This window comes from Rhinoraja longicauda, chromosome 41, assembly GCF_053455715.1.
Source record: "Rhinoraja longicauda isolate Sanriku21f chromosome 41, sRhiLon1.1, whole genome shotgun sequence".
In the NCBI taxonomy this organism is placed as follows: Eukaryota; Metazoa; Chordata; class Chondrichthyes; order Rajiformes; family Arhynchobatidae; genus Rhinoraja; species Rhinoraja longicauda.
In genome coordinates, this window is record NC_135993.1 from 8,248,059 (window position 1) to 8,267,047 (window position 18,989).

Sequence of the window (18,989 nt, forward strand, 5' to 3'; positions counted from 1 at the left end):
ATGCCTATCCAAAGCAAAAACATCCCAATTTAGTTTGGTGAATTTTCTAAAGGTATATGAAACACAACCTGTAAAATGGCTGAAGTAGCAAGTTAACCAGATATTCTGTGAATACAAATCAGAGTTGTTTGGACACTACTCTGATTTATCTAAGATAGACACAAAATGGTGGAGTAACTCAGCGGGACAGGCAGCATCTCCGGAGAGAAGGAATAGGTGACGTTTTGGGTCGAGACCCTTCTTCAGACTTCACTCTAGATGTGGTAGAGTGCTTTCTGTATGTGTATTTTCCAGCCTGTTTTTCTTAATTAGCATGGTCAGATTTTGGGTTCCTGTTCCCTCCTGACATGGATTCCTCCTTAGTTAGCAAACTAGAGGAAACAGTTTGCATCCAGTTGTTACAATGGACAATAGGTGCAGGAGTAGGCCATTCGGCCCTTCGAGCCAGCACTCCATATCTGTTGACTGTTGTATGTGAGATATTGCCACATGCTAAACTAGCTGCCATCTGTGTCCAAGGATCCACTTAAGAAGTAATTATTTCATTGCCACATGGTTTAGATTGTTGCTCAAGGCATTAAATGTAAGCTGTTACTTCCCTGCAGCCTGTACTTGGATTACAGCAGTTTAATGAGTAAGTTACTCAACAGGTCCCAACTTTTAAGGGGAAGCAACAACTGGATTTTGGGCAGAGAATTTACGACATGGCCCAGCTTTCGCCCATAAAGCGTTGGTTAAGAAATAACGGTGATTACTGTTTTTTAGGAATCTGTAGGAATTGGAACTGTGTACCGCCAAGTTGTTTCATCTTCTGCAGAACAGAATAAACAGAGGACATGCCCAGGATGAGACGGAGTTTCTTCCCACAGGCCATCAAGACTGTTAACTATTATAACTACAGGGACTAAATTTTCATTTCTGTATTAATTTTAATTTATATGCTGAAATTGTAATTATTATTTTTTTGCACAATCCGCAGGCATTGCCACTTTCATTTCACTGCACATCGTGTATGTGTATGTGACAAATAAACTTGACTTGACTTGACTTGCCTGAGGTTATGTAAGCTGTAAACTCTTCTGCAGAAACAGCATTTGCAAACGGCAGCGTGGTGCCAATCTACAGAGCAGGCTTTCTAGGAGACGTTGGAAGCAGTTATTAATGGTTTCCATTAAAGTGCAAATTAGAATCCCTACAGAAATAAATGTTCTGGGATGCAGCACCTAAGTACTGTCATTTGAGACCCATCCTATGATGTGGCAATTCGTGAAAGAATTAGACAACTTTGGATTCCCCCCCCCGACACAAATTAGTAGGTAATTATTATTATTATTACATATTATTGTTATGAGTAACAGACTTACCGTTGAAACTTGATCTTGGTCAGGATCCAGCATCGTTGGAAGTTATTGGAAAGTGTTAACATATAAAATTCTTAAGGAATTGGACAGGCTAGATGCAGGAAGAATGTTCCCGGCGTTGGGGGAGTCCAGAACTAGGGGTCACAGTGTAAGAATAAGGGGTAGGCCATTTAGGACTGAAATGAGGAAAAACTTTTTCACCCAGAGAATTGTGAATCTGTGGAATTCTCTGCCACAGAAGGCAGTGGAGGCCAATTCACGGCACAGCACATCACTGGCAACTGTCTCCCGGCCATTCAGGACATTTTCTACCGGCGGTGCCTGCGAAAGGCACGCAGCATCATCAAGGAACCCGGCCACCCAGCACGCAGGCTGTTCTCCTTGTTACCGTCAGGCAGACGATACAGGGGTATAGCTGCATGTACCACCACACTTAAGAACAGTTTCTACCATCAGGCCATCAGGCTTCTGAACTCAAACACATTTCAAATCATATATGTTGATTATTTTTTAATATTGTCTTTTTAACTATTTTTAATATTGTCTTTTTACCTTACTAATGTCATTTTTTAATCTTATTTATCCTTGGAATATTACTGTTGAGGTGACCCGTTGTCTTGTCAAATACATTTCATTGTACCGTTGACCCTTATATAGGACAAATAAAATTTGTCATACGACAAATATGAGAAATAAAACCTACATATGACAAATAACGTTTATTATTAAAAATATATATTCAAGAGAGAGTTAGATACAGCTCTTTGGGCTAACGGAATCAAGGGATTTGGGGAGAAAGAAACGGGGTACTTGTAGTGGCCTGGCGGAGGCCAGAGAAAAGGCAAGACGCCAGGCAGTGTTTTGTTAGATTCTTTTATTAGGCTGTGAGCTCCTGCCCACAGCGTAGTTCTCCTAGGGATTAGATACGCCTTCCCTTGGCCTGGCTTTTAACCCCTTTCGCCTGTCCGTCACGTAACGAGGGGGCTGACCCAAGGAGTGGCCTGATCCGCCAAAGGACCCCCCCCAGCCGTGATCATTTTGAATGGCGGTGCTGGTTCATAGGGCTCCTGCACCTAGATTCTATGTGTTCTGAGAGACACGATTAATCCACACTTGCAGAGGCAAGGAACCATTAGGGCTAGTCAACCAATTTGAGTTGTATTCTGCCTGAGAAGATGGAGACACAAGGTACTGCAGAAGCTGGAATCTTCCGTAAAACATAGTGTAGGAGCCATTTATGCTTAATTCAGTTATTGTCATTGTGTTATGGCTATGTTTTAATATTTCTAGTTTATGTCTTTTTTGCCTGCTTGTGGGTGTGACTTAATACGTAATTGGGAGTGTCTCGATGGGAGGAGGCTAGTGTGTCGACAGAGGCTGTGGGTCAGTTTAGACGCGGAGGATGGTGAGACTACAGTTCTTTATCACGCGCTCGTACCAGACGCTTGTATCATCTATATTTGTAAGAACCATACGGTAATAACCAAGAATTCTAGATATTGTTTGAAGAAGAAACAGTTGATAAAGTACGGAAACTGATGAATTACTCTATGATTTGTGCTACTTTAATAAAACCAATTAATGAAGAAAAGAAGTTTGGAAGATTCTTTTTGTCATATCAGGGTGCGACGTGTGCGTAAGCTATAAACTACATTTCATCCCCGAGAAGTAATGGCTATCGAAGTGGGATTTCGAGATGGTATAGAAACTGCCATTACACATAGCGTGGCAGGAACTCAGCGGGTCAGGCATTATCTGCGGACGGAATGGACAGACTTGTTTAGGATCCTGACCTGAAACATCGTCTGCTCGTTCCCTCTGCAAATGCTGCCTGACCCTCTGAGTTCCTACGGCACTTTGTTTTCTGCCTGAGGAGATGTAGATCTTCAGATTAAAAAGGTATCTGGAGCAGTAATTGAAATCCAAAGGCTTCGGTTGCAGACTAAGTGCAGATAAAGTGGTATGTGTAGGAAGGAACTGCAGATGCTGGTTTAATCCAAAGATAGACACAAAAAGCTGGAGTAACTCAGCGGGGACAGACAGCATCTAGAGAGAAGGAATGGGTGAAGTTGGAGGAAGGGTCGAAGTCGGAGGAAGGGTCTTGTTCTGAAACGGGTCAAGACCCTTCCTCCGACTTCAGCAGCTAAAGTGGATTGGTATAGACGTGTACCTGATAGACAGCATGTTGCAGAGATGGGCTTGGTTCTTGGGTTGTATGAGTCTATAACTCTACTCACAGGATAGTAAAAGGCCTAGATACTTGCTGGGTATTTCTTCTTTAATAATCCACATGCTAGTACTCACTAGATCCACATTTTCTGAAGAAGGGTCTCGACCCGAAACGTCACCCATTCCTTCTATCCGGAGATACCGCCTGTTCCGCTGAATTACTCCAGCATTTTGTGTCTGCCCACATTTCTATCTGCTACAATTATGATCAACTTCCTTCTTCTTACAGGTTGTGCTTGGAAGCTCTTGTCTGGCTTAAGGGAAGGGCAAACGCAAGTGGACAACCCAGCAATCAAGGAGGTGTCCTACTGGTCACACCCTGTTGATGTGCACTATGCAACCAAAGGTCTCCAAGGTGAGTTTTGTTGGTATATATTTACTGTGATTAACAGAGAGCACTCAAGGAGGCTATTCAGCTCTTAGTAGTTGGCCCTTTATTCCCATTGCCCTGGGCCAGTCGGGGCAGCCCGGTGGCGCAGCGGTAGAGCTACTGCCTTACACCGCCAGAGAACCGGGTTTGATCCTGACCACAGCTGCCGTCTCTATGGAGCATGTACGTTCTTCCCGTGACCTGCATTGGGTTTTCCTCCGGTGCTCTAATTTCCACCCACGCTCCAAAGACGTACAGGTTTGTAGGTGAATTGACTTCGGTAAAAATTGTAAATTGTCCCTACCGTGTAAGATAGTGTTGGTGTGCGGGGATCGCTGGCTGGCGCGGACTTGCTGGGCCGAAGGGCCTGTTTCTGTGCTGTATCTCCAAACTAAGTCTAATCCTTCTTCATAAAAACTTTAAAATGAATAGAATTATGGTCACTGGTCCCAAAGTGCTTCCCCACAGACACTTCAGTCACTTCATTCCCCCTTCATTCCCCCAGAGGAGGTCCATTGTTGCACCTTCCCTCGCTGGGCCCTCCATATATTGACTAAGGAAGCTATTTTGGACACTTAACAAATTCCACTCTATCCAAGCACTTTACACGGTGGCTGATCCATAGAAACATAGCCAATATGTGCAGGAGGAGGCCATTCGGCCCTTCAGGCCAGCACCACCTTTCATTGTGATCACGGCTGATCATCCACAATCAGTAACCCGTGCCTGCCTTCTCCCCATATCCCTTGATTCCGCTAGCCCCTAGAGCTCTATCCAACTCTCTTTTAAATCCATCCAGTGAATCGGCCTCCGCTGCCCTCTGTGGCAGAGAATTCCACAAATTCACAATTCTCCGGGTGAAAACGTTTCTTCTCACCTCAGTTTTAAATGGCCTCCCCTTTATTCTTAGTTGGGTTATCCAGTTGGGTGATCTGATAAAGAGAAGTTGAAATCTCTCACTAATGCTATTCTAATTAGTTTAGTTTACTGTTGTTATGTACCGAGGTAGAGTGAAAAGCTTTTGTTTTTGTGTGCTATCTAGTCAAAGAAAACAGAATGCATGAATACGATAAAGCCGGCCACACTGCACAGTTAAAGGGTGCAGCATTGAGTACAAGATTTGAACAGCTACCTGCAATCTCCCTACACATTTGTTCCTCAAATATTGAGAGGTCTACAATACAATACAATATATCTTTATTGTCATTGTACAGGGGTACAACGAGATTGGGAATGCGCCTCCCATACGATGCAATAATTTAATTAATTTAAACAACAACAACCCAACGAAACAAATTGTAACAGTTTTGAGACAGAATACAATCCCAGAATACTATGATACAATCCCAGTGTTGAGATAAAGACCATTAAAGATGCATGTCCGCACCCTTCCCCAAAAGTGATCAGATTTCTGTGCACACCTCTTGTGTCGGGTGTGATGTAGGAGAGAGTAGTGATCGGGCTGTGGTGTCTCCTTTCATGGTTTAATAGTTCACCGTGAATGGGCGAGGCAGAGGGTGCCTGGGGTTCTGTGCCTCGGTACAGTCGGGAGTGGAGGGGAGGGGAACAGTAACTGGACAAGGGGGGAATCCTGGGCTTGGGCAGCCATCTGACCCCATTGTCCCTGCTGCCTGCTGCAGGCTGGCCCAAACTCTTCCTGCAGGTCTGGCACCAGGACTCCTTTGGCCGGAGCGAGCTCTACGGCTACGGTTTCTGCCACATCCCCAGCAGCCCAGGCTTCCACCAGATGGACTGCGTCACCTGGCGGCCGCTGGGCACCTGGCAGGAGCAGCTGTCCCAGGTGTTTGTTGGCGGCGGCCCCCAGCTGAAACACAGCGACCTGATCCACACCGGGGCCGACCGCTACCGACTCCACACTGTGGCCATGGGCAAGGTCCACCTGCAGCTCAACATCATCCTTCGCAACTTCGACCGCTATGGGGTGGAGTACTGAGTGGTGAGCCGGCACTGTCGCAGGGAGTGGACGTTTACTGGGCAGCAGGGATCCTCCCCACCTCCCGCCTGTCGCCTGTCAGCTATGAGACAGTCTTCAGAAGATCCTCCGGTCACATGCAGCACAGTAGCGCGGCTGGTGGAGCCGCTGTCTCATCGCACTAGAGGGCCCAGGTTCGATCCTGACCTCGGGTGCTGTGTGGGATTTCCACGCTCTCCATGTGACCGAGTGGGTTTCCTCCATTTCCTAAAGACGTGCGGGTTAATTGGCCTCTGCAAGATTGTGTCGGGAGTGGGATAATATAGAACTATTGTGAACGGGTGGTCGATGGCGTGGATACGGTGGACCGAGAGGATTGTTTCCATGCTGTGTCGATCAATCAATCAATTTTTTAATCAATTCAATCAATCAAGATCTCGACTCCACCTCTGCCGCACGGATTTGGTGCCTGTGTCTAAGAACAAGAAACAAGAACGAGAGCAAGCCAGTTGGCATTGAAATCTGCCCTGTTATTCCGCGTGATCATGGTTAGTTTACTCTTGGTCTCCGCCCTACCATCCTGTGTGATCCTCATAATCCATGACTCCCTATAGTTCAGACGTTTGCCAGTCCCAGCCTGTGAATGACTTGGCCTCCTCAGCTCATTAAGATATAGAATTCGAGAGTCATAATCCTGAGGGAAGGTTTTCCTCCTCATCTCCATCTGAAATGTGAGATTCTTTATTCTAAAGATAGTCCTGGATTTCTCCTCGAAGTGTAATATCTTCTAACCTGTCAAATGTCCTCGGAAAAATATTGGCTCTCATACTCATAAACTCCAGTGGATGTAGATTCAAGCTGCTCTTACTTTATCAGACAACCTATTTGTCCCAGTAATCAACCTAATCGACCTTCCTTGAGCTGCCTCCAGTACAAGTACATCTCCCCTCGGAGAAGGCGACCAAAACTATATGACATATTCCCAAGTGTGGTCTCGCCAATGAAAAGCAAAAAAAAAAAATGCAGGTGCTCGAAATCTTTAATAAAAGCAGAAACTGCTGGAAACAGTCAGCGGGCCAGGCAGCTTCTGTGGCGAGAGATAGAAGGGCCTTTGTTAGAATTGAAATACAGAAAACGAAAGTCAGATTTAACTGATACACATGGAACTGCAGATGCTTGTTTACAAAAAAAAAGCACAAAGTGCTGGAGTAACGCAGCGGGTCAGGCTGAGAACAGCAGGTCATGGAGAACAGGGATTGGTGACGTTTCAGATTGGAACTCCCCTCCAGACTCTGAAGAATAGTCCCGACCCAAAATCTCACATATTCATGTTCGGTGCCTGACCCGCTGAATTATTCCAGCAATTTGTGCCTTTTTTAAAGATTTATCTCAAACTAAAAACTTAAGTAACTTTTCTCCCTCTGTCCCTGGATCTTTGACTTGAATGATTAGCTCTGTTCCCCTTTCCAGAGATGCTGCTGCCTGACCTGCTGAGTGCTTTCAGTGTTTGCCGTCGTTGTTTGTCGTCTCATTAATATATTTATATAAAGAGTGTTGTCTACTTTTGTATGTGTTTCAATAAAAGCTGATGTCCTTTTCACCTTCCTAATTACTTGCCGTAATGGGCATTGATCTGGGTGGCGCAGCGGTAGAGTTGCTGCCTCACAGCGCCAGAGACCCGGGTTCAATCCTGACTACGGGTGTTGTCTGTGCAAAGTTTGTACGTACCCCCTGTGACCGTGTGGCTTTTCTCCGGGTGCTCCGATTTCCTCCCACACTCCAAAGGCGTACAGGTTTGTAGGTTAATCGGCCGCTGTTAATTGTCCCTAGTGTGTAGAATAGTGCTGGAGTATGGGGTGATCATTGCTCGGCCCAGACTCAGTGGGCTGAAGGTCCTGTTTCCACGCTGTATCTCAATCGTCCAAAGATCCATTTCCCAGCTCACTGACCATTGCTTTGGGCTGGGGCACTTGTTTTAAATCCGGTCCTAGCTCATTTCACCTATTTGTTTAATTCCCAGACCATTTATTTATTGCTGCAGCAAATCAGGATACTTGGTGTTAAGCTTTCCCAAGGTTTGCAATGGCTTGACCCTGTTTCGCATCAGAGCAAGCCCACACACGCCGAAGATAGACACAAAATGCTGGAGTAACTCAGCGGGACAGGCAGCATCACTGGAGAGAAGGAATTAAGTCTGAAGATGGGTCTCGACCCAAAATGTCACCCGTTCCTTCTCTCCAGAGATGCTGCCTGTCCCGCTGAGTTACTCCAGCATTTTGTGTCTATCTTCGGTTTAAACCAGCATCTGCAGTTCCTTCCTACACAAGCCCACACATACCTTGGGTTCAATCACTATCATCTGTCTTGTGCGGCTCAATGACTTCCAGCTCATGACCTCGGGGCTGCGCTTAGCTCTTAGAGTTGAGTGATTGAAAATTCTGAAGCCAAACAACAAACTCTATGATTTTTAAAAACGTCCCCAGCGTTGTTACTACACAATGAAGCATCCTCTCTCTGTGCATCGTGAGGAGGTGCATGGATGATGCTGGTGCGTACGCCATTGAGAGGTGCCATCAGTGGACACGTACCCCAGTGACAGCTCACCTCTCTCTGTCCAACCACAATCAATTTCTGAAGAACTACTGCAATGGAAATAAATGACAGGAGGCATGTAACATGGCTGCTGACTTGACTTCACCCAGGTTACTCCATCTCGCAAAGTCAGGATCTAACCATGGTGTGATTAAAGCATTTAATCAACGATCTGATCTGCTAAATAGTAAGGTCGGCTGCAATAATTTAATATTTGTAATTTGCCCAGAGCCATCAAGTTCCCTTTCTCATCTTCTTGGCTGGACTGTGTCCTTTATATTCTGCCTCTAGCATCTGGACTATGCTCTCTTTCTCCTTTTCCTTCTATTGCTTGTTCCTTCTCTTCCTCGTCTCTTGTTCCCTCTCTAACCCCCTTCTCTCTCGTTCTCTCTGTCATCTCCTTCTCTCTCTCTTGTTCACTCTCTCACCTTCTCTCTCTCTCATTCCCTCTTTCACTCAACCCCTTCTCTCCCTTGTTCCCTCTCGCTCCCATTCACTCTTGTTTTCTCCCTTTTGCACCCTTCTTTCTCTCCTTCCCTCTCTCCCACATCCTTGCTCTCCACCCTCTCCTTTCCGCACTGCGCCTCCTCCATTAAACCAGTACTGGACCCATTTCTCCACCTGTGACTGGCATGCAATAGAAATGTGCACAGTGTTATTTTTAACCAGAAGTATATTACTATATGTAAAATGATTTTTTAAAAATTTGATTAACGTGTGGATTGTATATATCTAAATAAATACTGTATTTTAAAAAGTGGAGTTATTTGTTCTTGGAAGGATTAAAATGTTCACTTTGGTTTTAAAATGAACTAGATCAAGTGAACCCGTTGGGCCCAAACCTCTCCTGCATTGGTGCAGCACCCTCTCCTTCCCCCTCCCCTCTCCCCCCACATCCTCCCTCCCCTCACCCCCACTCCAACCCCCCTTATCCCCCCCTCCCTCCCAAGAGATAGATTTAAACTTAAAAATGTCAATAACTTTAAAAATATAACACCGATTGCAATGAAACTTCTCCCATTAGCACCAAAGGGACGACGGTGAGTAAGGTGGGCCTAAAATTGTTGCGCTATCGTGTACCGTTTTGGCTGTAGTTCAGGAACAAACAAACAAGAGTTTTAGTATATAGATAGATGGGCTGAATTGGGCCAAAGGGCCTGTTTCCATGCTTTGGGCAATTTTCATACCTTAAACTCCAAACTCAAGATGGCACTCTCATTCCCAGAAGTGGAGGTCCAAGGATGCAGCTACTGGAGGAGCAAAGATCAGAGCTCTACTCTGTCCAGTCCTTGATCTCTGCACACGCCTACAGTTTCCATGTGTTTTATGTTTTCCCAAAATAACATGCCTTTTTTTGTTGAAGATAGACGCAAAATGCTGGAATAACTCGGCGGGACAGGCAGCATCTCTAGAGAGAATGAATGGGTGACGTTTCAGGTCGAGAGCCTTCTTCAGACGACCCATTCCTTCTCTCCAGAGATGCTGCCTGTCCCGCTGAGTTACTCCAGCATTTTGTGTCTATCTTCGTTGTAAACCAGCATCTGCAGTTCCTTCTATGCATTTTCTGTTGCGTTGAATCAAAATGTCCTCAGTCCCCAGGATATTCTGCTGCTGCCCACGAAGTGCAGAGGGTCGGAGAACAACGCATGCACCCTCTCTATGTGAACACCATGGGTCAGGGCAAGCAATGGTTAAAGTGGACAGTGGGCTAAGTTTAGTTTGCCATTGTACAGAGGTACAGTGAAAAGTCTTATCGTTGCATGCTATCCAATCAGCGAAAAATCTATATGGTCATTCTGCGCTCCCATCAACCTCATTGGAGACCCTCGGACTATCTTCAATCAGTCTTTACCAGACCTTATACTAAAGGAATACAGGACATTCCCTTTATCCTGTATCTAAAAACTATCGATGGCTTGATTATAATCATGTACAGTCCTTCCACTGACTAGATAGCATGCAACAAAAAAGCTTTTCACTGTATCGCGGTACACCTGACCATAAATTAAGCTAAACTATACATGATTACAATCCAGCTATCCACAGTGTACAGATACAGGATAAAGGGTATAACGTTTAGGCCAAGGTAAAGTCCGATTAAAGATAGTTTGAAGAGTAAGAAAATAACTGCAGATGCTGGTACAAATCGAAGGTTTTTATTTCACAAAATGCTGGAGTAACTCAGCGGGTCAGGCAGCATCTCAGGAGAGAAGGAATTAAAAAAAATTTTTTTTAGAGATACAGCGCGGAAACAGGCCCTTCGGCCCACCGAGTCCGCGCCGCCCAGTGATCCCCACACATTAACACTATCCCACACACACACACTAGGGACAATTTTTACATTTTACCCAGTCAATTAACCTACATACCTGTACGTCTTTGGAGTGTGGGAGGAAACCGAAGATCTCGGAGAAAACCCACGCAGGTCACAGGGAGAACGTACAAACTCCGTACAGACGGCGCCCGTAGTCGGGATCGAACCTGAGTCTCAGGCGCTGCATTCGCTGTAAGGCAGCAACTCTACCGCTGCGCCACCGTGCTGCCTGATCAGTCTGAAGAAGGGTCTCGACCCGAAAAGTCACCCATTCCTTCTCTCCTGAGATGCTGCCTGACCCGCTGAGTTACTCCAGCATTTTGTGAGAAAGATAGTCTGAAGGTCTCCAATGAGGTAGGTGGGAGGTCAGGACCGCTCTCGAGTGTGAGAGGATGGTTTAGTTGCCTGATGACAGCTGGGAAGAAACTGCCCCTGAATCTGGAGGTGTGCAGAGGGGAAGAAGCTGCCCTCATATCTAGGCAGCATTCCGATAAACCTCTTCAGCACACCTCTCCAAATCCTCCCCATCTTTCGCACACGCCCATTTCTGTAGCTGATCTATATCCCGCTGTAACTGGATGAATCGCATTGAATGGCGGTGCTGGCTCGAAGGGCCGAATGGCCTCCTCCTGCACCTATTGTCTATTGTCTAATACTGACTGTGGAAAGACTTTCAGGGCTGGACGAAAAGTGGAAGAGAGGAAACCAAGTTTGTCTCAAACAAAAGTCATTTGGAAACACAAGCTTGAAGTGAGTATCCATTTTGTCCTTTGCTTTTGCTCGCGCGCTCTCTATTGCCCTGGCTCTCTATATCATTCCAGCGTTATTGATTTACTACTCTCTCTGAGGGTGGCGCAGTGGGTAGAGCCACTGTCTAAACTCCAGAGAGCCTGGTTCAATCCTGACCTCGGACGCTGTCTGGAGATTGAATTCTCTCCATGAGAACGTGAGTTTCTCTCCCCCCCCCCCCCCCGATGCTCTGGTTTGCTCCCACATCCCAAAGACTCAGCTTGGTTAATTAGCCACTTAATTCACCCCAATGTATGTGGGTGGCAGGAGAACCGGAGAGAACAAAAAATTACAGAGGGATTGTTCCGAGAGCTAGCATAGACTCAAAGGGCTGAATGGTCTTGTTCTGCTTCATATGAGAAATGTTACCTCGCCTTGCCCTTGCTCTGCTCCCTCACCAACTCCCTAACTCCATCTATCTGTATATCTCCACCTTGTTCTCACTGTCTATCCTCACATGTTCTCTGCTTCTGCTATCTCTCTATCTCCACACTGCTTGCTTATCACGTTGCTGCTTATATACCCCTCTCAAGAGCCCAACCAGACAGAAAAACAAACTAGCTACTGCCTCCTTTGATCTGAATTAAGGGGGTGTTTAGTGTAGGTTAGAGATACCTTGTGCAAACAGGCCCTTCGGCCCACCGAGTCCATGCTGACCATTCATCACCCGTACACCAGTTCTATCCAACACACTAGAGACAATTTAAGTGTAAGAAAATAACTGCAGATGCTGGTACAAATCAAAGGTATTTATTCACAAAATGCTGGAGTAACTCAGCAGGTCAGGCAGCATCTCAGGAATGGGTGATGTTTCGGGTCGAAACCCTTCTTCAGACTGAAGAAGGGTCTCGACCCGAAACGTCACCCATTCCTTCTCTCCTGAGATGCTGCCTGACCTGCTGAGTTACTCCAGCATTTTGTGAATAAATACCTAAGGGACAATTTAAGGATGCCAATTAACCTATAAAAACCTGCACATCTTTGGGATACGGGAGGGAACAGAGTACCTGGAGAAAACTCACGTGGTCACAGGGAAAACTGCAAACTCCACACAGACAGCAGCAAAGGTCAGGATGGATCCCGGGTCTCTGGCGCTGTGAAGCAGCAGCTTTGCCACTGTGCCACCGTGCCACTCGTATGCAGTGGTACGAATAGTCATTGATGGGTTGAATCTGTGGAATTCTCTGCCTCAGAGGGCAGTGGAGGCCAATTCTCTGAATACATTCAAGAGAAAGCTAGATAGAGCTCTTAAGGATAGCGGAGTCAGGGGGTATGGGGAGAAGGCAGGAACGGGGTACTGATTGAGAATGATCAGCCATGATCACATTGAATGGCGGTGCTGGCTCGAAGGGCCGAATGGTCTACTCCTGCACCTATTGTCTATTGCCTTTGGCAGTGCTGGTCCATCCAAAATACAGAAGCTTGAAAGCACACGCCACCAGACTCAGAAAGAGCTTCTTCCCCTCTGTTATCAGACTTCTGAATGGTTCTTCCACAAGCCGGGGTACAGTCCGACTCACCTGTACCCCATTGTGGACATTGGGCTTTGTCTCTGGAACTGATGCTACGATGCAGAGACTATATTCTGTACTCTGTATCGGCGACAATAATAAACCTAAAATGCTTGTTTGAATTTGTTAGCTTTTCCAAATAGTCAAGGTCAATAATCCCCCTGGAAGATTCTCGTAAGTGATTTTGCCTTCTGTTCAACAACTTAAAACAAATGATAGCAAGATGACTTCCTGTTTGTATATCTGAACGTCTCATTTTTAATCTGCATTGATATGTTATCACTGATCAGACAGTGTGACACAGTAAGGTTATTAAGTGGTGTAGAGAGGGACGGTTTATACCGAAAATAAATACAAACTCAGCGGGTCAGGCAGCGTTTCTGGAGATAAAGGATGGGTGATGTTTCGGATTGGAGCCCTTCTCCAGAGATGCTGACCTGCTGAATTACTGGAGAGCATCTCTGGAGAAGGGCTCCGATCCGAAACATCACCCATCCTTTTTCTCCAGAAACGCTGCCTGACCCGCTGAGTTACTCCAGCACTTTGTGTCGACCTATGTATATGGGTCATTCACTGGGTTGCATTTGGTTCTCAGAGAGACCAGATGCGGCAAATCTGGTCGCAAGCACTAGGGGGCAGCCACACCCCACAAACCACAGTGACTGAGGTCACTTTCACTTGCTGAAGCTTCAGTCCAGGGAGAAACTTTAAATATTTGCTTGAAGAAGTTGCAGTAACCCAAGGTAGCTCATCATTTAACAACGTGTCACTTAGTCACAGTTGTTGCACTTTTGTTTTCATCGAACAAAGCCAGCACATCACAGTCCCATAATGCCTACGCTGAACACGTTGTCGACCAACTTTTATCTGTCTGACATAATCCATATCCCTGCATTTCCATGCGCCTATCGAAAAGCCTCTTAAATGTCACTATCCTATCTTCCTTCTATAGATGCACAGAGTCTCTTGCCCAGAGTAGGTGAACCGAGGACCAGAGGACAGAGGTTTAAGGTGAAGGGGACAAGATTTAATAGGAATCTGAGGGATAACTTTTCCATACAAAGGGTGGCGGTGTATGGAACGAGCTGCCCAGAGAAGGTAGTTGAGGCTGGAACTATCCCAGCATTTAAGAAACAGTTAGACAGGTACATGGATAGAACAGTTTGGAGGGATATGGACCAAACCTAGATTGAAAAGACTAGGCTTGTATTCACTGGAGTTTAGAAGGATGAGAGGGGATCTTATAGAAACATATAAAATTATAAAAGGACTGGACAAGCTAGATGCAGGAAAAATGTTCCCAATGTTGGGGGGAGTCCAGAACCAGGGGCCACAGTCTTAGAATAAAGGGGATGCCATTTAAAACTGAGGTGAGAAGGAACTTTTTCACCCAGAGAGTTGTGAATTGTGGAATTCTCTGCCACAGAGGGCAGTGGAACCCAAATCATTGATGGATTTAAGAGAGAGTTACATAGAGCTCTAGGGTCTAGTGGAATCAAGGGATATGGGGAGAAGGCAGGTACGGGTTACTGATTGTGACGATCAGCCATGATCACAATGAATGGCGGGGTGCTGGCTCGAAGGGCTGAATGGCCTCCTCCTGCATATATTTTCTATGTTTATGTTTCTAAACATGGGCAGGTGGGACTAGTGTGGCTGGGACATGTTTGGTTGGTGTGGGCAAGGTGGGCCGAAGGGCCTGTTTCCATGCTGTATCACTCTGTGACTCTGTGTCTCCTCCACCACCACCCTCTCGTGGTGCGTTCCAGGCAATCACCACTCTGTGTAAAAAAGACTGACCCCACACATCTCCTTTAAACTTTGCCACTCTCATCTTAAAAGTTGGCATCTATTATTTAATATTTCCATCCCGGGGAATAGATCCTGACAGTCTACCCGATCTAATCCACTCTGTTCAACAGAAGGAGCTGATAACATTTAAATATCAACCTTCAGTGTACTCAGCTCCATCATCTATATACTAAAACTCTTGTTTGTTTGTTTGTTTGTTTGTTCCTGAACTACAACCAAAACGATACATAATAGTGCAACAATTTTAGGCGCACCTTACTCACCGTCGCCCCTTTGGTGCTAATGGAAGAAGTTTCATTGAAATCGGTGTTATTTTAAAAAATTTATTCACATTTTAAAGTTTAAATCTATCTCCTAGGGGGGAGGGGGGGAGGGGGAGGAGAAGGGGGGTTGAGGGGATTGGAGTGGGGGGAGAGAGGGGGAGAGAGGGGAGGGGGGGGAGATGATGGGGGAGAGGGGGGAGGGGAGATGAGGGGGGGTGGGGAGAGAGGGGATGGGGGAGGGGGGATGGGGGAGAGAGGGGATGGTGGAGGGAGGGAGGGGGAGATGAGAGGGGGAAGGAGGGGGAGAGGAGGGAGGAAGGGGGAGGGGGAGATGAGGGGGGATGGGGAGAGGAGGGGGGAAGGAGGGGGAGAGGAGGGGGGGGAAGGAGGGGAGAGGGGAAGGGGGGAGGGGGAGATGAGGTGGGATGGGGAGAGAGGGGAAGGGGGAGGGGGAGATGAGGTGGGATGGCGAGAGAGGGGAAGGGGAGGGGGAGATGAGGGGGATGGGGAGAGAGGGGGAGAGGAAGGGGGGAGAGGGAGGGGAGGAGAGGGTGCTGCACCAATGCAAGTGAGGTTTGGGCCCAACGGGTCCACTTGGTCTAGTTAAACATAGAAAGAGAGAAACATAGAAAATAGGTGAGGGGAGAGTAGACCATTCGGCCCTTCAAGCCAGCAACGCCATTCAATATGATCATGGCTGATCATGCAAAATCAGTAGCCCGTTCCCTGCCCTCCCCCCATATCCCTCGATTCTGTTAGCCCTAAGAGCTATATCTAACTCTCTTGAATACATCGGAAAACAGGCAATGATGGGCAACTTTTACAACTTTGTCCGCGCCAGAACAAGTGGAAGGGGAAGGGTCCTAGTGAGGGACAAAAAGGAAATTGGCCCCTTCAGGCCCATCGAACCGTACTGATCTAGACAATAGGTTCAGGAGAAGGCCATTTCGGCCCTTCGAGCCGGCACCGCCATTCAATGTGATCATGGCTGATCATTCTCAATCAGTACCCCGTTCCTGCCTTCTCCCCATACCCCCTGACTCGCTATCCTTAAGAGCTCTATCTAGCTCTCTCTTGAATGCATTCAGAGAATTGGCCTCCACTGCCTTCTGAGGCAGAGAATTCCACAGATTCAGAACTCTCTAACTCACAAAGTTTTTCCTCATCTCAGTTCTAAATGGCCTACCCCTTATTCTTAAACCTGTGGCCCCCTTGTTCTGGACTCCCCCAACATTGGGAACATGTTTCCTGCCTCTAACGTGTCCAACCCCTTAATAAATCTTATACGTTTCGATAAGATCCCCTCTCATCCTTCTAAATTCCAGTGTATACAAGCCTAGTCTCTCCAGTCTTTCAACATATGACAGTTGCGCCATCCCGGGAATTAACCTAGTAAACCTACGCTGCACGCCCTCATTTCACTGCACATTTATGTGTACATGACAAATAAAATTGACTATTAAAATTGACTATTGAATGAATGAATGAATAAGTTTATTGGCCAAGTATGTGCATATACACGGAATGTGCCTTGGTGCTCCGCTCACAAATGACAACACAAACATACAGTTAACAATTAAGAATAATGCATAAACACTGCAAGGGCCAGGAATCGAGCGGGCAAGATTACTTGTCCAGGGGATGATCTACTACCATCTGATACCATCATCCACTCTTTTTAATCTTTTTTTCCATTTCCAGTACTCTGTACCTTCCCTTTGTGCTACCTATTGTATGTGAGATTGGCTTGATTGTATTTATGTATGGTGTTATCTGGTGTCAGGCAGCATCTCAGGAGAGAAGGAATGGGGTGACGTTTCGGGGTCCAGACCCTTCAGACCCTTCAGTTATCTGATCTGTTTTGGATAGCTTGCAAATCAAAGCTGCTCACTGTACCTCGGCCCACGTGACAATAATAAACCTAAGCCAATGCTTCTCTTTCTACGGAAGTTGCCACCATTTCCAGCACCTTCAGACTTCTCAGTCTGAAGAAGGGTCTCGACCCGAAACGTCACCCATTTCTTCTATCCAGAGATGCTACCTGTCCCACTGAGTTACTCCAGCATTTTGTGTCTATTTTCGGTATAAACCAGCATCTTGCAGTTCCTCCCTACAACATAGCCATACAGCATGGAAACAGGCCCTTTGGCCCAACTTTAGACTTTACTTAGATTTTAGAGATACAGCGTGGAAACAGGCCCTTCGGGCCCACCGAGGTCCACGCCGACCAGCGATCACTCTGTATAGTAGTACTATCCTACATACACACTAGGGACAATTTATAGCAGCCAATTAACCTACAATCCTTTATGTCTTTGGAGTGTGGGTGGAAACCGGAGGACCCGGAGAAAATCCATGCAGTCACAGGGAGAACGTACAAACTCCCTACAGAACAGCACCCGTAGTAAGGATCGAACCCGGGCCTCTGAGGCTGTAAGGCAGCAACTCTACCGCTGCGCCACCATGTTGCAGTGGGACCCATTGGTCTCGGGGGGGGGGGATGCCACCATCTCAAGCCCATGCTCAAATCTCCCCACCGACCCCCTTAGAGTTATGGAGTCATACAGCACAGAACCTGGCCGCTCGGCCCAACTTGTCTACGCCGATCAAGATCAAGACCACGCCATCTCAGCTTAGGTTTTAGTTTAATTTATTGTCACGTGTACCGAGGTACAGTGAAATGCTTTTTTGTTGTGTGCAGTCCAGTCAGCTAAATAACTGTACATGATTATAATCGTGCCATCCACAGTGTACAGATAAAGGGAATAACGTTTAGTGCAAGATAAAGTCCGATTAAGATCCCATTTTCCCCATTAGTCCCATTTGCCCGTGTTTGGCCCATATTCCCATAAACTTTTCCTATCATGTACCTGTCCCGAGTTATCTTTTAGGTGCTGCTATTATAACTGCCTCAACTACCTCCTCTGGCAGCTTGTTCTATACCCACCACCTACTGTGTGGAAAAAGATGCCCCTCAGGTTTGTGTTAAATCTTTCCCTTCACACCTTAAACCTATGTCGTCTGGTTCATGATTCCCTTACTCTGGGTAAAAGACTCTGTGCATTCACCCTATCTATTCCCCTCGTGACCTTACGAGATCACCTTTCATCCTCCTGCGCTCCAAGGAATAAAGTCCTAGACTTAGGGTTGCCAACTGTCCCGTATTAGCCGGGACATCCTGTATTTTGGGCTAAATTGGTTAGTCCAGTACGGGACCCGCCCTTGTCCTGTATTAGGCCCAGGGGGCGCTGTAGGCCCGGACCAGTGCAGGTCTGGACAGTGTATGCCCGGGGGCCGCTGTAGTCCCAGACCGTGTAGGCCCCGGGCGCCGTCTAACAGAGGTTGCGTAGCAACCCGCCTGCCAGACCAGGTGGCCGCCATTGGTGGAGTGGGAGCACGTTGGCCACTGGCTGGGTGAGGTCAGGGGCGGTGACGTCACCTTGTCCCTTATTTGGGGAGTGAGATAGTTGGCAACCCCTGCTCAGACCCTCAAGTTCTGGCAACATCCTTGTAGATCTTCTCTGCCCTCTTTCCATCTCAACAACATCTTTCCTGTAACAGGGTGACCAAAACTGTGCATTCACCCGGTCCCCCTCTTTATACACCACTATGAGATCATCCCTCATCCTCCTGCACTCCTTTTGGAAACATAGCTCCTTTGTACTGTTGGAATAATTTACAGGGGAAACGGTTATGTTCATATTTCTGCTGCTGTTTCTCTCTCGCTGTGTCCTTTGAGCCCGGGTTGAGTTAGTCCAGCTGTTCATAACTAAGAGCTCAGTCCACTTCCTGTTTGGCGGCCCACTTCCTGCCTT

General features: G+C 46.7%; 1 protein-coding gene across 3 annotated transcripts in view; it reads left to right on the forward strand.

The window, feature by feature from the left end:
* Positions 1-18,989, forward strand: part of LOC144611883 (B9 domain-containing protein 2-like) — a 250,328-nt gene that overhangs the window by 3,778 nt on the left and 227,561 nt on the right. The window contains exons 3-4 of one of the 3 annotated variants that reach the window (XM_078431213.1): positions 3,820-3,945; positions 5,601-9,225. In XM_078431213.1, the coding sequence (XP_078287339.1) occupies positions 3,820-3,945; positions 5,601-5,914 (440 nt within the window). In that variant the 3' untranslated portion in view covers positions 5,915-9,225. Of the gene's footprint in view, positions 1-3,819; positions 3,946-5,600; positions 9,226-18,989 lie in introns of those variants that run through there. The other 2 variants (XM_078431210.1, XM_078431211.1) reach the window with 2 other exon arrangements.